The sequence below is a fragment of the Notolepis coatsorum genome (genome assembly GCF_963971535.1).
Source record: "Notolepis coatsorum genome assembly, chromosome: 10".
Lineage (NCBI taxonomy): Eukaryota > Metazoa > Chordata > Actinopteri > Aulopiformes > Paralepididae > Notolepis > Notolepis coatsorum.
In genome coordinates, this window is record NC_140174.1 from 94194572 (window position 1) to 94211599 (window position 17028).

At 45.2% G+C, this 17028-nt stretch overlaps 1 protein-coding gene across 1 annotated transcript in view; it reads left to right on the forward strand.

The window, feature by feature from the left end:
* The first annotated feature begins 7497 nt into the window (after positions 1–7497).
* Positions 7498–17028, forward strand: part of klhl22 (kelch-like family member 22) — a 38876-nt gene continuing 29345 nt past the window's right edge. Inside the window, exons 1-3 of the mRNA XM_084322663.1 lie at positions 7498–8387; positions 10746–10911; positions 12385–12696. Coding sequence (XP_084178789.1) covers positions 8152–8387; positions 10746–10911; positions 12385–12696 — 714 coding nt within the window. The 5' untranslated portion in view covers positions 7498–8151. The remainder of the gene's footprint in view (positions 8388–10745; positions 10912–12384; positions 12697–17028) is intronic.

Genomic DNA, 17028 nt, shown 5'->3' on the forward strand with positions numbered 1-17028 from the left:
TTTGTCGCTGGATGTTTTTCCCCGTTGCTTCTGTTTTTCCCCGTTGCTTCTGTTTCACTGTGCTAATCTCCAGGAAATTCCTAGAAGCCTTCGCTTGGATACCTGCTCCGTGGCGCGCGCTCGCCTCCACTTTGTTCCTGTTCCTTTTACGCAGCTCGTCTGGGTGAGTTTTTCTAGATTGACTGTCTTGACCTAGTTCCAATTTTCGTGTGTAACCTTACACTGAAGTCTACCACCTTTTTGTCAGACAGTCACTCACCCAGCCTTTATCGTTTTGCCCTATCCTTTATGGAATAATATTTTGGGATCTTCCACCTCCCACTGTGTATTTTACACGAAGATATTATTTCACATTTGGACTGTGTTTGGATTTTTGCTCACTGTGTATTTACACGAAGATATTGTTTCACTTTTGGACTGTGTTTGGATTTTTGCTCACTGTGTATTTACACGAAGATATTGTTTCACATTTGGACTGTGTTTGGATTGTTGCTCACTGTGTGTTTACACGAAGATAGTATTTCACATTTGGACGGTGTATGGATTTTTGCTCACTGTGTGATTACATGAAGATATTTCACTTGGGCTGTTTTTGGAATATTGCTCATCACTGTGTTGTTTAACACGAAGAATATAACACCCTGTCCTCCAGCTTGTTTCAAGTCTGCTCTGTCACTGACCCGTTCCCTCTCTCCCTCTCTCGGTCTTGCACAACATCTGAGAGGTCCGCCGTGAGAGTCTGCAGAGCGGTACAGAGGTCTGCTCCTGCTTCCCAAGACTACCCTTCCGGGAGAAGCTGCAGAGCAGCAGAACTTTGCCCCTTGTTCATTGTACCTGTTTCTTGTTGACCTGCTTTCCCTGTTTCACTTATTCTAGTCACCAAATAAACAAGCCCTTGTATTTGGCAACTCTGAATCCAACTCTCTTGTGTCGTTGCGTTTGGGGTCGGTGTCAAACCATAACATTACGAACCAACCAATGACGACCCCAGCCGACACAGAGAGAGTAGTCACCTTGGGCATCGAGGGGGTGGTAAGGCGTGCCCTACGCTTCCATCGCGCTCCAGGCAATGTACCTGTTAACCGTCTCTTTGTCCCCAACTCAGTCCGGTCCCGGGTCCTCCAGTGGGGCCATACCAGCCGGTTCGCCTGCCACCCGGGCGTTCATCGCACGTTCTCCCTCCTGGCTCGTCGATTCTGGTGGCCCACCATGAGGAACGACGTCAAGGGGTTCGTACTGGCCTGCGCAGTCTGCGCCCGCAAGAGAGTCAGCACAGCAGCGGCAGTCCAGTTAGAGTCAGCCAAGGAACACGCTCTACAGCTGGATGCGGCTGCAGCTGCTGTACAGGGACTCCGAGAGCAGGTCCTGCTTGTTCAAGGTTCAATGGCCGCTTTGGCGGGACAACAGTCCGACATTCTCGCTCAGCTTCACTCGCTGGGCGACACCGTTAATGCCTTTCACCTCTCACACCCTTCAGGAACATTCCCCGCAGCCCCAGCAGATCTCTCATCTCGGGAACCCCTTCTCTCCGTCCCACGGCTGTTCGACGGTAATCCCGAGGAGTGTGCCACATTCATCATGCAATGTGAGTTGGTTTTCCGTCATCAACCAAGCCGTTTTTCTGCTCGTGGGTCCCAAGTGGCTTATATAACCAACCTACTTTCAGGCCATGCTGCCCAGTGGGTCACTTCCTCCTGGGCAATGGAGGCAGATTTTTTGTTCTCCTACCCAGACTTCGTGGCGGAGCTCCGCAGAGTGTTCCACCATCCAGCCCGAGGTCTGGACCCTGGAGCCCGGTTGGGGACCTTCCGACAGGGGAGCGGCAGGGTGACGGACTATGTCATGGAGTTTCGACTGGCGGCGGTGGAGAGTGGATGGAACGAACCTGCTCTTCGCCTAACCTTCATGAGGGGGCTCTGTGACGCAGTCAGGGACCAGCTCGCGACCCAGGAGGAACCTGGTTCCCTCGAGGACCTGTTCAGCCTCGCCATCCGCGTCGACGGACGCCTCCAGGAGAGAAGACGTGAGAGAACCCGACGGGGACCCCCAGACGCACCCCCCGAGGACCACGACCTCGAGGAGGATTTCGGTACCCCAGACGTACCCCCCGAGGACCACGACCTCGAGGAGGTTTTCTTTACCCCAGACGTACCCCCCGAGTACTACGACCCCGAGGGGGTGTTCAGGGAGTCCAGGGCTCAGGTCTTTCCGCCTCGCCGGCCTTACGACTGTGCCGTCGACCGCCGCTCAGGGGCTCCCTTTCCCAGCGGCCGCCTCTACAGTGCTGTCCGTCCTGCCCCCTCCGTGACTGATGGGTTTGTTCCCTCCCGAGCCGTGACCAAGGAGGAACCCATGCAGCTGGGACGCAACCGCCTTAGCCCGGCCGAGCGGGAGTCCAGGCTCTTCTCCGGCCGTTGCCTCTACTGTGGCCGGGATGGACACCGTGTCTCCAATTGCCGTGCCCGGCCAAGAGGACCAGGCTCGCCAAGACCCCGGGAGATCCTGGTGAGCCGTCTTTCCTGTCCCCCGCCCCGGAGGCCCGCTGGTGAGTCGCCTCCGGACCTCTCGTCCATACCCACCCGTGCACCACCCAACCGTCTGGCGGACGTCACCCTAGCCTGGGCGGACCAGCGGGCGACGGTGGGTGCACTCATGGACTCTGGTGCTGAGGGGAGTTTCATGGACGTTGGGTTTGCCACCCGGGCCGGCATTCCGCTTGAGGACCTCGAGAGGCCCTTGGAGGTCTTCGCAATGGATCATCGCCGCCTGGCTGACGTCACTCAACGCACCTGTCCAGTCCTTCTCACCGTTGCTGGTGACCACGTTGAGAGGCTCCAGTTTTTCGTCACCAGCTCTCCTCTTGTCCCTGTGGTCCTGGGCAGGCCCTGGCTCGCGCTGCACGAGCCCCACATCGCCTGGTCCTCCGGTGCCATCAAGGGGTGGAGCCCCTCCTGTCGTGCCCGGTGTCTTCGGGTGCCGTCCAGCCCCCTCACCGGGTCCCAGTCCTCGTCTCCGGCCTCCCTCGCCGGTTCTCTGTCCCTGTGCCCGGCCTCCGCTGTCGGGTCCCAGTCCCCGTCTCCGGCCTCCCTCGCCGGTCCTCTGTCCACGTCTCCGGTCCCCCTCTCCGGGCCTCTGTCTTTGTCCCCCTCTCCAGTGCCCCTGATCGCCGGCTTCCTTGGGTCCCGTCCGGGCAGGCCGGGGCCGTGTGGGTCGCCGGGTGCTGTAAGGTTTGGCTCTTTCCCCACCACGGGCTTCTTGAAGTACTGTGATGATTGGTCCGCTGCTCCAGACGTCTGAGCGCGCCTGTCGTGGTGCCGACCGGCGCCGGGTTCCTGCGCCGACTTACCGCCCTGGGCAGAGGGTGTGGCTCTCCGCAAGGGACCTCCCGCTACGGTCCTCGGCCAGGAGGCTCAAACCCCGTTTCGTCGGACCTTTCGAGGTCCTGAAGGTACTCAGTCCGGCGGCCCTGCGCCTGAAGCTTCCTGCATCCATGCACATCCGCCCCGTGTTCCATGTCTCCCGGGTTAAGCCCGTCTCCCTCAGTCCCCTTTTGCCTCCAGCTCCTGATCCGGCGCCTCCCGTGTTGGTGGATGATCACTGACTTCCATCGAGCCCATCCTGACGGGCCGGGTCGGCCTGGTCGCCAGGTGGCTCCCGTTGAGGGGGGGGTACTGTGAGGTTTCTGTCCTTGCCTTCTCACTCGTTCTGTTCCTTTAACCACCCTCGCTTTGTTTTCATTCATTTTTTCTGTCAAGTATTTCAATTCCCTCGTTCACACGTTTCTCCCCGCTGACGTCATCTGAGACGTCGCTGATTGGTTCCCTCACTTCCCCACGCTTTTCAATCACATTCCCCAGCTGTCACTGCCTTTCAATCAATCGATCCCTCATTATTTATACCCCGTTTTCCCCACCCTAAGTTGTTGGTTCGTCTTGATTTGTCGCTGGATGTTTTTCCCCGTTGCTTCTGTTTCACTGTGCTAATCTCCAGGAAATTCCTAGAAGCCTTCGCTTGGATACCTGCTCCGTGGCGCGCGCTCGCCTCCACTTTGTTCCTGTTCCTTTTACGCAGCTCGTCTGGGTGAGTTTTTCTAGATTGACTGTCTTGACCTAGTTCCAATTTTCGTGTGTAACCTTACACTGAAGTCTACCACCTTTTTGTCAGACAGTCACTCACCCAGCCTTTATCGTTTTGCCCTATCCTTTATGGAATAATATTTTGGGATCTTCCACCTCCCACTGTGTATTTTACACGAAGATATTATTTCACATTTGGACTGTGTTTGGATTTTTGCTCACTGTGTATTTACACGAAGATATTGTTTCACTTTTGGACTGTGTTTGGATTTTTGCTCACTGTGTATTTACACGAAGATATTGTTTCACATTTGGACTGTGTTTGGATTGTTGCTCACTGTGTGTTTACACGAAGATAGTATTTCACATTTGGACGGTGTATGGATTTTTGCTCACTGTGTGATTACATGAAGATATTTCACTTGGGCTGTTTTTGGAATATTGCTCATCACTGTGTTGTTTAACACGAAGAATATAACACCCTGTCCTCCAGCTTGTTTCAAGTCTGCTCTGTCACTGACCCGTTCCCTCTCTCCCTCTCTCGGTCTTGCACAACATCTGAGAGGTCCGCCGTGAGAGTCTGCAGAGCGGTACAGAGGTCTGCTCCTGCTTCCCAAGACTACCCTTCCGGGAGAAGCTGCAGAGCAGCAGAACTTTGCCCCTTGTTCATTGTACCTGTTTCTTGTTGACCTGCTTTCCCTGTTTCACTTATTCTAGTCACCAAATAAACAAGCCCTTGTATTTGGCAACTCTGAATCCAACTCTCTTGTGTCGTTGCGTTTGGGGTCGGTGTCAAACCATAACAGAATGCCTGTGTGATGACATAGATACTGCTTTGGATCAAGGTATTCTAGGGCTGGGATATAAGCTACAAAATACACAATGATGATGTCTGTTAAAATGATGGTGTTTTTTTTGTCCACTAAATGAAGTGCTTTAACGCTGAGACCATTTAGCACTGAGTGTACGGTTGTTGTGGACTAGTCCATTTTGAAGATCTGCTTTGTCATCTACCTAACTGTAACACAAAAATCCATAAATGAATAATAGCTAATATCATTTTATTTTATTAAATTACTTAAATAACATCAGATGTAATCTTCTCTAATCGTCTTTTAATTTTGGGGTTAACAGTTATGTCAATCTACTGATAAATCAGCATAAGTCAGAGAGAGAGAGAGAGAGAGAGTGTGTATGTAGGTCTACTCGTACAGTGTTTATAGCCATTTTGACTAAGGAAAGGCAGCTCACACTAGGAAATGGCGCCCTCTTGTGTTTGACAAGGGTGACACAATGTCCAAATATTTGAGTTTATCTAGAAAAAGTTCGATATCGGTGACTCAAAAAAGAGAGTAAGATCATGATGTCGTTCATTAAGAACATTGTAAATAATTAACAATAGAAACGCATACCCCCCCCCACAATGCTTTTACATGTAGTGCCATGTAGACAGTGCCACCCAAATAAAGTGTTTACCTAACATTGTTTCTAAACCCTTTTTGAAAAACATTTTTTTTGAGAAGACCTCAAATATGAGGCAGTTGTGTTCAGCAAAATGTTGTGTTGTAAAACCGAAGGAAAAATTCAGTTGTGTTCAGCAAAATGTTGTGTTTTTCTTTTTAAACCGAAGGGAAAGTTATGGGAAACAGAACAAGGAAAATTATAGTTTGAGGAAATGCAAATAAATAGACAAACAGACAGAGATTATCAGCTTGATTTATTTTCCAATGAGGAATAAGTTTAATGATTAACACCCAATGTGACATATATGTAACATTTAAGTTTAACCATTAATGCCATTAATTAACCACTTTGACAACCTAGGATGGCTTAGAGTAGACGCCAGAGTACAGCAACTTGCAATGGGCCTGGTCTACAAGATACACTACACAACCAAGGTACCCATGTACATGTCAAAATACTTCCCAAAGGTCAGTGAATACCACGATCACAACACCAGAGGGAGCTCCACAAATCATGTTAAACCCAGATTCGGCTCAAACAAGGGACTAAACACGTTTCGCAATTATGCCACATCAATGTGGAACGCCCTACCCAAAGCTGTAAAGGAATGTGAATCACTACCCAAAGCTGTAAAGGAATGTGAATCACTACCCACTTTCAAAAACACTCTCAAAGAACACCTACGGGAGACTGCAATTCTAAATTGGCCCATGTAAATGTCCTAACCCAACCCCCTCCAATGTACAGTAAATTACCATGTATGTGTAGCACCCTGAAAATATGGCTATTATTCAGAAGTGCTGACTTGCCTTTTATCTCCCCTGGTGCACCAAGACATACTAACTAGTGTCCATTAATATTCCCTCAAACAACGCGGACTTCTCCTTCTTTTACCGGCTGGAATATGGATTATGAACAGTAACACTGGGCCATATTCTTTCATCCAGTGCTTCCCTGTGGGGCTAGTTGGCGGTACCAGCAGGGGGCGCGGTGGCAGGCAGAGAGCGTACGAGAGAGACGGGAAAGGAAGCAAGCCAATGGAGACGGAAGGGGGGAGAACGAGCCTCTTCGACAGTGGACTTGGATGTGATCGGTCGTGTCTTGACGGAGCCCCGTGGTGTACCACACGGGTGAACGTATTGAACTTGAGTATATTACGGGTTATCCTAGAAAAGTAACCGTAGGGGAGCATTGCATGTTTTCCCCACTGAATAACCCTAGTGATACAGCGAGTTATCCTAGAAGAAATGCGGTATAGCCAAGTGTGGCTTAAGTTAAAGATATTCCCTCTAGTGAGGTGCCCCGCCAGCGTGGCTTGAAGAAGACCGGTGTTTAGAGACACCCTGCGTCATTATATATCACGGCTAGCAGGAGGGCTGTTTGGGACCCTAAGAGTAGCTTCAGTTAAATAAAAGTTGTGAAAATGTGGTTGCGTGTTGTGTCAAGTGTACATATATTCATAGCACGGGGAGACGCCGTGGCAGTCCGGCCCCTGGCCCCTTGGGTTTCTGACAATGTGGCCCCCTGAACAATTTAGTTGAATAGCCCTGCTGTATTGTATTGTACCCATTCTGCAATCTGTTAATAAAGTTTTCAATCAATCAATCAATCAATCAATCAATGCCCAATATGACATATATGTAACATTTCAGATATTTTCCTTTAGGGGGTGCTATTTTGAAGAAAACAAATCAGAAATGTGTTCTTTGTAGTCTATTTAGTCAGTCTTTATGCCCCTCATAATCTTCCTTGAAGGAGAAATGGGTGTGGGTTCTTATGGGTTAATTCATGATTGATTCAAAGGAAGATTTCGTATCCCTCTTTCATTGGCCATTGCGTGGTAGTTGGGCGGGACAACGAGGCGTAAATGACCAATAGGATGTGATCAATAATGTGATCCCACTACAGTCAAAAAGCAAAAGTAAACAACAGACTCGACTTGTTTCTGTCAAACCGAACCAGCAGCTCGGTGGGTGTGGTTCTATTTTAGCTTGACAGTTGCACCATGAACGTGAAGATGGTTTGTTATCGAACACATTAAACCTTGTAAAGCGTGTATGTTTCTTATACTTCCTTCTAAACAGCTAATGTTAAGTTATTTTGTAACGTTATAACTCATAAGAAATGCTATCGAGTCTGCATAATGCTGGCTAGTTAGCAAGCAAGCTAGCGTTAAGGTTTGCTGGCTGGTGTTTGTTTACCCATGGTGTTGGTTTACTACCGAGGTCGTTTGCTAGCAGTAGCATTGTGGTTTTAGTTAGCTTTGTCGCGGGATTACTGACATGCCAACTGTTAAATTAGTTCTCGTTATACAACGTTATCTTTATAACCGCATATATTGCTGACACCACAGGTGAATATGTCGATAAACGTCAGTCCGAAAATCTGGCAGACCTTTCATGCTAGTTAGCTGTTAGCCGACGAATCTAAACACGATCGTATGTCTCCCTGTTACTTACTTACTACCGAAAACAATCATTAACGTTAGTCTTCTTGAGTCACTACCGTCTACTAGGCTTGTAGGCTACCGAGCGTTACAACTAGCATGTGCATAATAACCATGAAGACGGTTCCAGGAAGGTTATTATATAGACTTAACTAGGTACGAGGAATGGCTGAGGATGGGGAGACGATACTACCGATGATGGTGGGACACCACGCTGCTTGCTCATCGTCGGGTCGATGCGGCCGCCGGACCTACAGGAGTCCCGGCCACCCCCGGAGCCTGCTGGGCGGCCTGCTGGCTCTGAGGCACAGTGGCGTCCTGTTTGACGTGGTGCTCCTGGTGGAGGGGCGGCCCATCCAAGCCCACCGCATCCTCCTGGCAGCCTCCTGCGATTACTTTAGGTACAGTATATGCCTGCCTTCTGTCGTGGTAAAAATTATAATGGTACATTTGGCTGAGAGATTCGAAAGTAATCTATCGTATTATTTTCACAACTGAAACAAACTGCATAGAGGAAAACACTGAAGCTTGAAAGCTACCTGGAAAGTTGGTGTGTTTACTGTTTACAAGGGCAGGGCTCATTTTCGGAGATGAATGTCTAGATGCAACAGTACTGTCTACCTGTATGTCATGTAGTATGTCATATATATATATACGAGACTAAAGTCTTTCTCTGGTCTGCATCCCCTTAACAATTGTGTGTATTGAGCTGTACTGTATTGTACCCATTCTGCAATCTGTTAATAACATTTTAAATCAATCAGTCATTCATGCTTTCATTATGATTTTGTATGATCCTCATTAGCTGAGATCGCCTACTCTTCCTGGGGGTCAAACGCATAACATAAACATGACTACAGACAAACAACCAAGTGGTATTAAAGTTAGAAAGTTACAACATCCTTTCTCTCAAACCTATATACATACCATACTCTTAATCATAATGGAATCATACATGGTACAATATATTACATAATGCACTATTAATATGCACTAAATTCACAAGCAGTGAATACATTATACTACAGTCGTTTACCCTCATTCATAGGCACTGTAATATATATGTACAAAGTAAACTCTTGCCACTATGAATTGAAAATGGGGGACCCTGATGTAAACAAGACAAACGTCTTTCTCTGGTCTGCATCCCCTTAACAATTGTGTGTATTGAGCCGTACTGTATTGTACCCATTCTGCAATCTGTTAAATTTACATTTACATTTACATTTAGTCATTTAGCTGACGCTTTTATCCAAAGCGACTTACAAGTTCTGTACGACAAGCCATCAGGAAGGGCACAACTCTATCAGCTGAGCAACAATGTTCATCAAAGTGTTGAGTGCTACAGTGTAGGTTAGTTTATTAGGACAAGTGCATGACAGTACGGTTAGTTAGGGTTAGATTTTTTTTTTTTTTTTATTGTTTTTTTTTTTTTTTTTTTTTTTTTTTTTAATTCAGATAATGGTTGAAGAAGTGCGTCTTTAGTCGACGGCGAAAGATTGGACGTGATTCGGCTGTCCTAACTGGGGTGGGTAGTTCATTCCACCATTGTGGGGCAAGGACTGAGAATAGGCGACTTCTCTTTGATGACCCTCCCGGAGCTTGGATAGGAGTAGGTCTGAGGCGGCCAGAAGATGCAGAGCGTAGGGGTCTTGAGGGTGTGTAGTTAGAGACCATTGACCGGAGGTAGGCGGGAGCGGTTCCCTTTGCCGCACGGTATGCTAGGTCGAGGGCCTTGAAGCGGATTCGTGCAGCAATGGGGAGCCAGTGCAGGTCCCTAAGAAGTGGGGTGACATGGGCCGACTTCGGTAGGTTTGAGATCAGGCGGGCCGCTGCGTTCTGAATGAGTTGAAGAGGCTTAGTGGCAGTGGCCGGGAGGCCAGCGAGCAGTGCATTGCAGTAGTCGAGGCGGGAGATGACTGTTGATTGGACGAGGAGTTGGGTGGCTTCTTTTGTCAGGAAGGGGCGTATCCTTCTGACGTTGCTCAGGAGGAATCGGCAGGTTCTGGTCGTCGCTGCGATGTGAGCAGAGAAGTTCAACTGGTCGTCGAGGACAACACCAATAAATAAACATTCATTCATTAATTCACAACTATTTGTAAATAAAAGTAACTAGGTGTGTGTGTGTGTTTGTGTATGTCTAAATATACAGAATGTGTTGGATGTTGTTTCAGTTGTCTTTTCAAGCTTGTTTTAAACTCTCCTCTCACTTAACTCTTAATGCTGGTATCAGCCAGGCTTCTTTCTCCTGCTGCTAGCAGCCTGGGTCCAGACTGAAACTCAAACGAGACATTAGTCCTCCTTTGTCCCTTCACTGGCTCACTGCCGGCTATAGAATTGACTTGAAAATCGTATTGTTTTTCCTGTGGAGCCTTACGTCATCTTGCCCCTGTGTAGGCCTATAGTTGAACTTTGATGCCTGTTACATCAGCCCTGGGGTCCTCGGATCAGGGGCCCCTCGGCTGCTCCGCGGTCTTAGCATTGGATTAGCGGAATCTGCTGGAAATGAAGCAGGAAAACATATAAAAACATATAAAAACATTAAATCATATTAAAACATATTAAATAAAAATTCTCATTAGCTTCTTGAATGCGTTTGACTGATGTGTTTCCTTGTCTTTTTTCGGATTGTGTTTTTTCTTTTTGAAGAGCACTTTGGGACAAACTGGGTTTGTATTTAAGCTAAATGTGATGTAAAGTTGACCCGAGCCGACCTTGACGGTAACTACATAACGAACGGTGCATTGTTCCTCTACCAGGGGCATGTTTGCTGGAGGTCTGCGGGAGGCCCAGCAGACAGAGGTCCCGCTACATGGGGTGACCTACACTGCCATGACTAAACTGCTCCATTTCATCTACACATCGGAGATGGAGTTAGACCTGGACAATGTGCAGGAGGTCTTAGTCGCTGCCACTCTTGTTCAGGTAGGCTACCCCCCCTTTCACCATTTTCTTAACCCCTTCACTGCCGCACCACCAAAACGGTTAACCCTTTCACTGCCACGCGACAGCGGGTTAACCCTTTCACTGCCACACGACAAAAGGTTAACCCTTTACTAGGGCTGTCTTAAATACTTCGAAGCTTCGTTCGATGGGCATGGGATTCGAATATGAAAATAAAAATAGATTATTAAAAATATATATATATATATGATTTTTATTTTTTTTGCTAAATCAACTCTGCCTCTTTGTTAACTACAACAAGCAATGCTGTTTGTTATTTAAGATGAGGTCGGACTCGGCACTGACAGATTTGTGTTCATTGTGCTGCTTTTATAAAGCCTCAAATGACTGCTTACAATATGTCATGAAAGCAAAGTGTTTCATTTGTCTAAGATTTAAAAAGGTTTAAACTGTACAGCACTGACAAAGTTGAACAAAGTGCTGTACAAGTCCCACAACATAATTTTTTTTTAATTTTTTTTAAAATTTTTTTAATTTCAAAGCTTCGAATTAAAATCGAATCTCGGCCCCGAAGCTTCGAATTCCAAAAAAAATATCGACGGTCAGCCCAACCTGCTAGTGTTTACAGACTTCAGGGAGAAATGGTAAATGGACTGCAAGTCGACCTAGAGGGAGCAACACAGAGCGTGCTTTCTAAATTCATCCAAAGTGCTTTACAACTTATGCCTCACATTCACACACCGATGGCGGAGGCGACCATGCAAGGTGCAAACCTGCTCATCAGGAGCAGTTAGGGGTTAAGTGGTCTTGCTCAAGGAGGAGCCAGAATCTCCATCTCTACTTATTTTTAAAGCAAACTACAAAAAAAATGCTCATATCCAAAAGTAGTAGATCGATAAATAGGTCATACATGGAGGTATGCATTTGGTTATGTAGGTGGGTAGGTTTGTAGGCAGGTGGGTGGGTTGTTGTATATTATTATGTATACAGTATATGCATGTGTGTATGTATGTTTGTATTAACATGTATCTTTTGAATGTATTCTGGTATTTTATAATATGTATATTTTTGTATGTTTGATTTTATAAAACGGGAAGTTCTCGATAAGCCTCTAGGCTTCTAACTTCTCCTTCACAATGGTTATAACTTATTATGTATTGTTTTTACTTTTAACAATACAATTCAATGCATAACAATAACCAGTGATTTTACGTTACTACTACTGTTCTAACAAGTTGATCTGATTATTTTCTGCTGCCATGTGCATTTCTCGCCAATGGTGGCATTTATGGGGCAAATGGGAAGTAGGGAGGGGATACATGCACACAACATGGAAACAACATACATTTTGGACATTCATATTTAAATGATAAATTCATTAATCAATACTTTTATTCCACACCTTTCTAAAAGCTCTGTGGATGTATTTAGTTTTAAACGTATTTAAATTGTATCTATAGCACCTTTTTAACTGAACTCGTTTATCTTTGGTAGATGGAGGACGTGATTACCTTCTGCTGTGACTTCCTCTTCTCCTGGTTGGACGAAAGCAACATCTTGGAGGTGGACAAACTGGCCGACCTGTATGGGCTGCAACAACTCCAGGCCAAGGTTCACTCCTACGTCCTGAGAAACGTCCAGGCGTTCTCCCGCTCCGAGGTGTACCGACAGCTGCCTCCGGACAAGGTGTTCAGGGTGCTGTGCAGCGACGAGTTGGAGGTCAGCTCTGAGAACGAGGTGTACGAGGCCGCGCTGCACTACCACTACAGTCCAGAGCAGGTGGAGACGGACCAGGTGTGCCTGCAGGTACGCCTTTTAACATTTGTTTGACGAACAATGTTACTTACCCGTAGCTGCCGGAGTTGTACCCTCCCTGCTGAATTGTTGTACAGAACTTTATAAGTCGCTTTGGGAGAAAGCGTTCAGCTAAATGTAACTGTAAATGGGGATCTGTTGTTTTGAACACTGGCTTCTTTTTCTCATTTGTCTCAATGGGAAGGACACCCTATTGCGTGTTCCTGAGAGCACCGTCTGTCTTGCAGCCTTCAGGACACTTGAGCACTAGAATATGAAAATATTCCAATCATTAGCAAAAAGAGGTGAATACAGGCCCTGAGCAGCGCTTCCTTCGAGCATCTCACTGACTCCATCCCAGTCACACACCCACAGCCTACAGTATATTCTCTGCATTCTCACTGACTCCGTCCCAGTCACACACTCTACAGTATATCCTCTGACTCCCTCCCAGTCACACACCCTACAGTATATCCTCTGTCTCCCTCCCAGTCACACACCCTACATAAATATATTCAGTGTCATAAGGTGCATAAGGCTAGTATTAGTAGTAATAGTATTACCCATTCAATATGCACATGACAGAAAATATTATATGGCATATAATATTTTCTGTCATGTGCATATTGAATGGGTAATACTATTACTACTAATACTAGCCTTATGCACCTTATGACACTGAATATATTTTTCAGTTAGTTAGATAGTAAATTATATTGACATTTGTGTTGTTTTTACTACCTGTACCCCCCCCCCCCTTCCCCCATGCTGCTATTATGCCTGAATTTCCCCAAGGGGATCAATAAAGGAATATCTTATCTTATCTTAGCCGAGAGTAGGACAAATTTGGGCTGGTAGCTCTCGGCTAGGTGGCAAATTAAAAAGTAGATCTTGGTTCAAAAAAGGTTGGGCACCCCTGCCCTACAGTATATCCTCTGTCTCCCTCCCAGTCACACACCCTACAGTATGTCCTCTGTCTCCCTCCCAGTCACACACCCTACAGTATATCCTCTGACTCCATCCCTCCATCCATTGCTCTGCCTTCCAATAGTGCCTGTTTTTTAATCTGCTCCTGTGTTTTGTTTATTTTATTCATTTGAAATGTTTTATGTTTTAAACCTTTTTTTCTTATCTTTTTATTTTCATTCATTTTAATGTGTTTTAAACTTTTTATTTATTTTTTTTTATTTTTGAACAATTTTTTTTTTGACAAGACAAACATTAACAGTAAATATCTCAATAAATCACAGGAATATATATTCCTGTATTTGAATCAATAAATGTAGGTTACAAGATATATACATAATCCCCATTATACAATACAGTACATATTATGCTCTTGCTCGTTCTCCCCCCCCCCCCCCCCCCCTCAGGACCCCCCTTGGATAATCCATCCATTATTCGTTTCTAACCAGAGATTACAATTCATATGCTAACCTTTATTCTCTCCACCACTTCTAACCAGATTGCAATGCTGGCTTCATTCACCTAAAATCCTTGCTGTAGATATCTCTAAATAAATCGCATAGAGATAGGTAAGAACCCATACCTTCCGGCACATTTTATCCGGTTGAATCCATTGTGATGCTATCAACTTTTTAGCAGCCGTAAGACCGGACAAAATTAGTCTCTTTAGCTGTATAGAGGCTGCTAACTGCGAAACATCATTCAACAACAATACAGAAGGCATTACAGGTATGTTCAGAAAAAAAAATTCTGATAATTGCGTAGTGACTTCTTCCCAGAATATCTTAACGGGGGCATTCCCAATACATATGCATAAACCTATATCACCTCTTAGACACAAGGAGCATAGAGAGTCTTGTTTAAGCCCCATTCGGTTCAATCTTATAGGTGTCAGGTAAATCCTATGAATATAATTAAGATTAATCTGTTGATGGTCCGGGTTGCGTGACGCTAGTCGAACGTTTGCCCAGACTTCTTGCCAATCAAAATCTACTTTCAAGTCTGGTATATCCCTCCTCCAAACTGAGTCTAGGGGAAGGATTCCATACGAAGACGTTAGTAAGTGATGATAAAAGTCAGATATGAAGCTTCCGGTCAGCTATAGAATGGAGTAAGTCGCATGTGACACAGCTGCTCACCCGTTGTTATTTTTTTTCGTTTTAAAAACATATTTATAAACCACCAATGCGTTTAAAACTTGACGCATATATCAACTGAGATTATCAACTAACTATATTGACTGAAAGATTCGAGATGCCAATAACAAGGAAAGATCATAAAACGCTTCCAAAACCAAGCGTAGAAGACCCCCCCCCTATGGCCGCGGGAGACGTTCGAAAAATCGCAGAGGATATTGACGGGACGGCATCCCCCTCAAGTTCAACCCCTACAAACACCTCCTCAGACACGGAATATATCATCCGGGAAATGAAAAATGAAATGAAAAAAATGGAGAAGACAATAACCGAAAAAGTAGATGCTATCAAAGAATCTATCGAAGGCAAAATAGAAGCGCTAAGGGTGGATGCCGATGCACATATTAAGCGCACCGTGGCACTGGAAACAGGTTTGGAAGAACACCAACAACATTTCGGTCGGATCTACAAAGACGTAGCTGATATCGACGTTAATCTAACGGCTGAGATGAAGGGAAACTACAAAGAACTGAATACGGAGCTCAACGATATAACGGTTGAGCTTAAGCGAATCAATGAAGAACAGAAAGCTAAAATATTCTAGATTGAATATCAAAGTCGCAAGCTGAATATTCGTATAGTCGGTCTGGACGAGTCGGTGAGCTGCACACACCCTGAAGAGTTTGCGACAGAATTACAGAAAATCCTGGGACCAACGATCCTTCCTAAGGTACCTGAGGTGGAGCAATGCTACAGATTGGGGACCCGATCCAACGACAATAACGTTAGACCCAGAGTGATATTGGTTATCCTGCGCCAAGTCAGAATAAAAGAAATGATCATTCGTGAAACTCGCAGGATGAAAGGCAATCTGAAATACAAGGATATATCAATACACTGTTTTGAAGATTATTGTCGGGAGGTGGTGGACCTGCGAACCAAGTTCAAGACGGTGATGTCTCAACTCTATTTGGAGAAATACAAACCCATATTAATATACCCTGCAAGACTTCGCATCGTCGATAAACGAGGAGTAAGGGTTTTCCTCAACTCGCCTGAAGAAGCAGCCAAATACATGGCAGCACAAAATGCAGGATAGTGTATAAACAGCCTTTTAATCTCTGTTAGGCATGGACACCATGTAGTATAAACTTTAATGAACCGCTGATTTGGGGCAGAGAGACCTACGAGCTCAGAGTTATTGAATGTTTTCCCCGTTGGGCTTCTATTATTGTGGACATATTGGATTCAAAATTGGAACGATACAGAGAAGATGAACATGGCGTCGAAGTGATCCTTATTTTAAGAGTATGGAATTCTAACAACATTCCAGAACATACTGGAACATTCTAACACTGTAAAAACGACATATTGGAATAATCTAGAACATCTAAAACATTCTTTGATATAGGGAACATTCTGGAATAACAGCAATACATGGCCAGACGTACAGCCAGAAGCCCTTCGGGGGAATAATCAACAGCATCTAGCTGCAGAATCACAGAACCATCACAGCAGCGACCGGCTGAGGACCGGTGGGCCCATATCGGAATAACATTTTTCACAACGGATCATCGCCCACCCATGGCCAGGGGAAATGCTGCATATACGTATTTAAAAATTGCTTTTTATTAATTGGAAATATTCCACTACTTCTTCAATTTATACTCTAGGTGTTTAAGCATAGCAAATCTCTTTAAAGATCTAAGTTAATGTTCTCTTTTATTTCTTTTTTCTTCTCTTTTCTATGATTTATTCAGGTTCTCTTTTCAGTTCAATACCTCCATATTATTCTTGGGTTATTATAAATTACACAAGTTATTATAAAATGTAAGTGATTATGGCATGATAATTAAAGCTTATTTTTGGTCTTTATTTTTAGTTTTATCTTATTTAAATTTTTATTTAACGGGAAAGTGGCCAAGCCACAGTTGACATTCTACTTATGGTAGAATTTAGAATGTTAGATCCTATGGTATACATAGGAATGTTAAGGATAATTGGATCATTCTGGGATATCCGGTGGTTTAAGGGAGGGAGTTATACGGGTAGGTTGTGTTCATGGAACACAGTCCTGTACGATTATTTCTCGGTGGGAGGGGGGAATAGGGGATTTTTATTTGTATATATATATATGTTTTTAAGCTCGGCTCAACGGGACCTCAATAATTGGATGTACATCTATTGTAGCTTCGCACTCCAGAAGCATTACCAACAACTACACAACATGTATAGATTATGG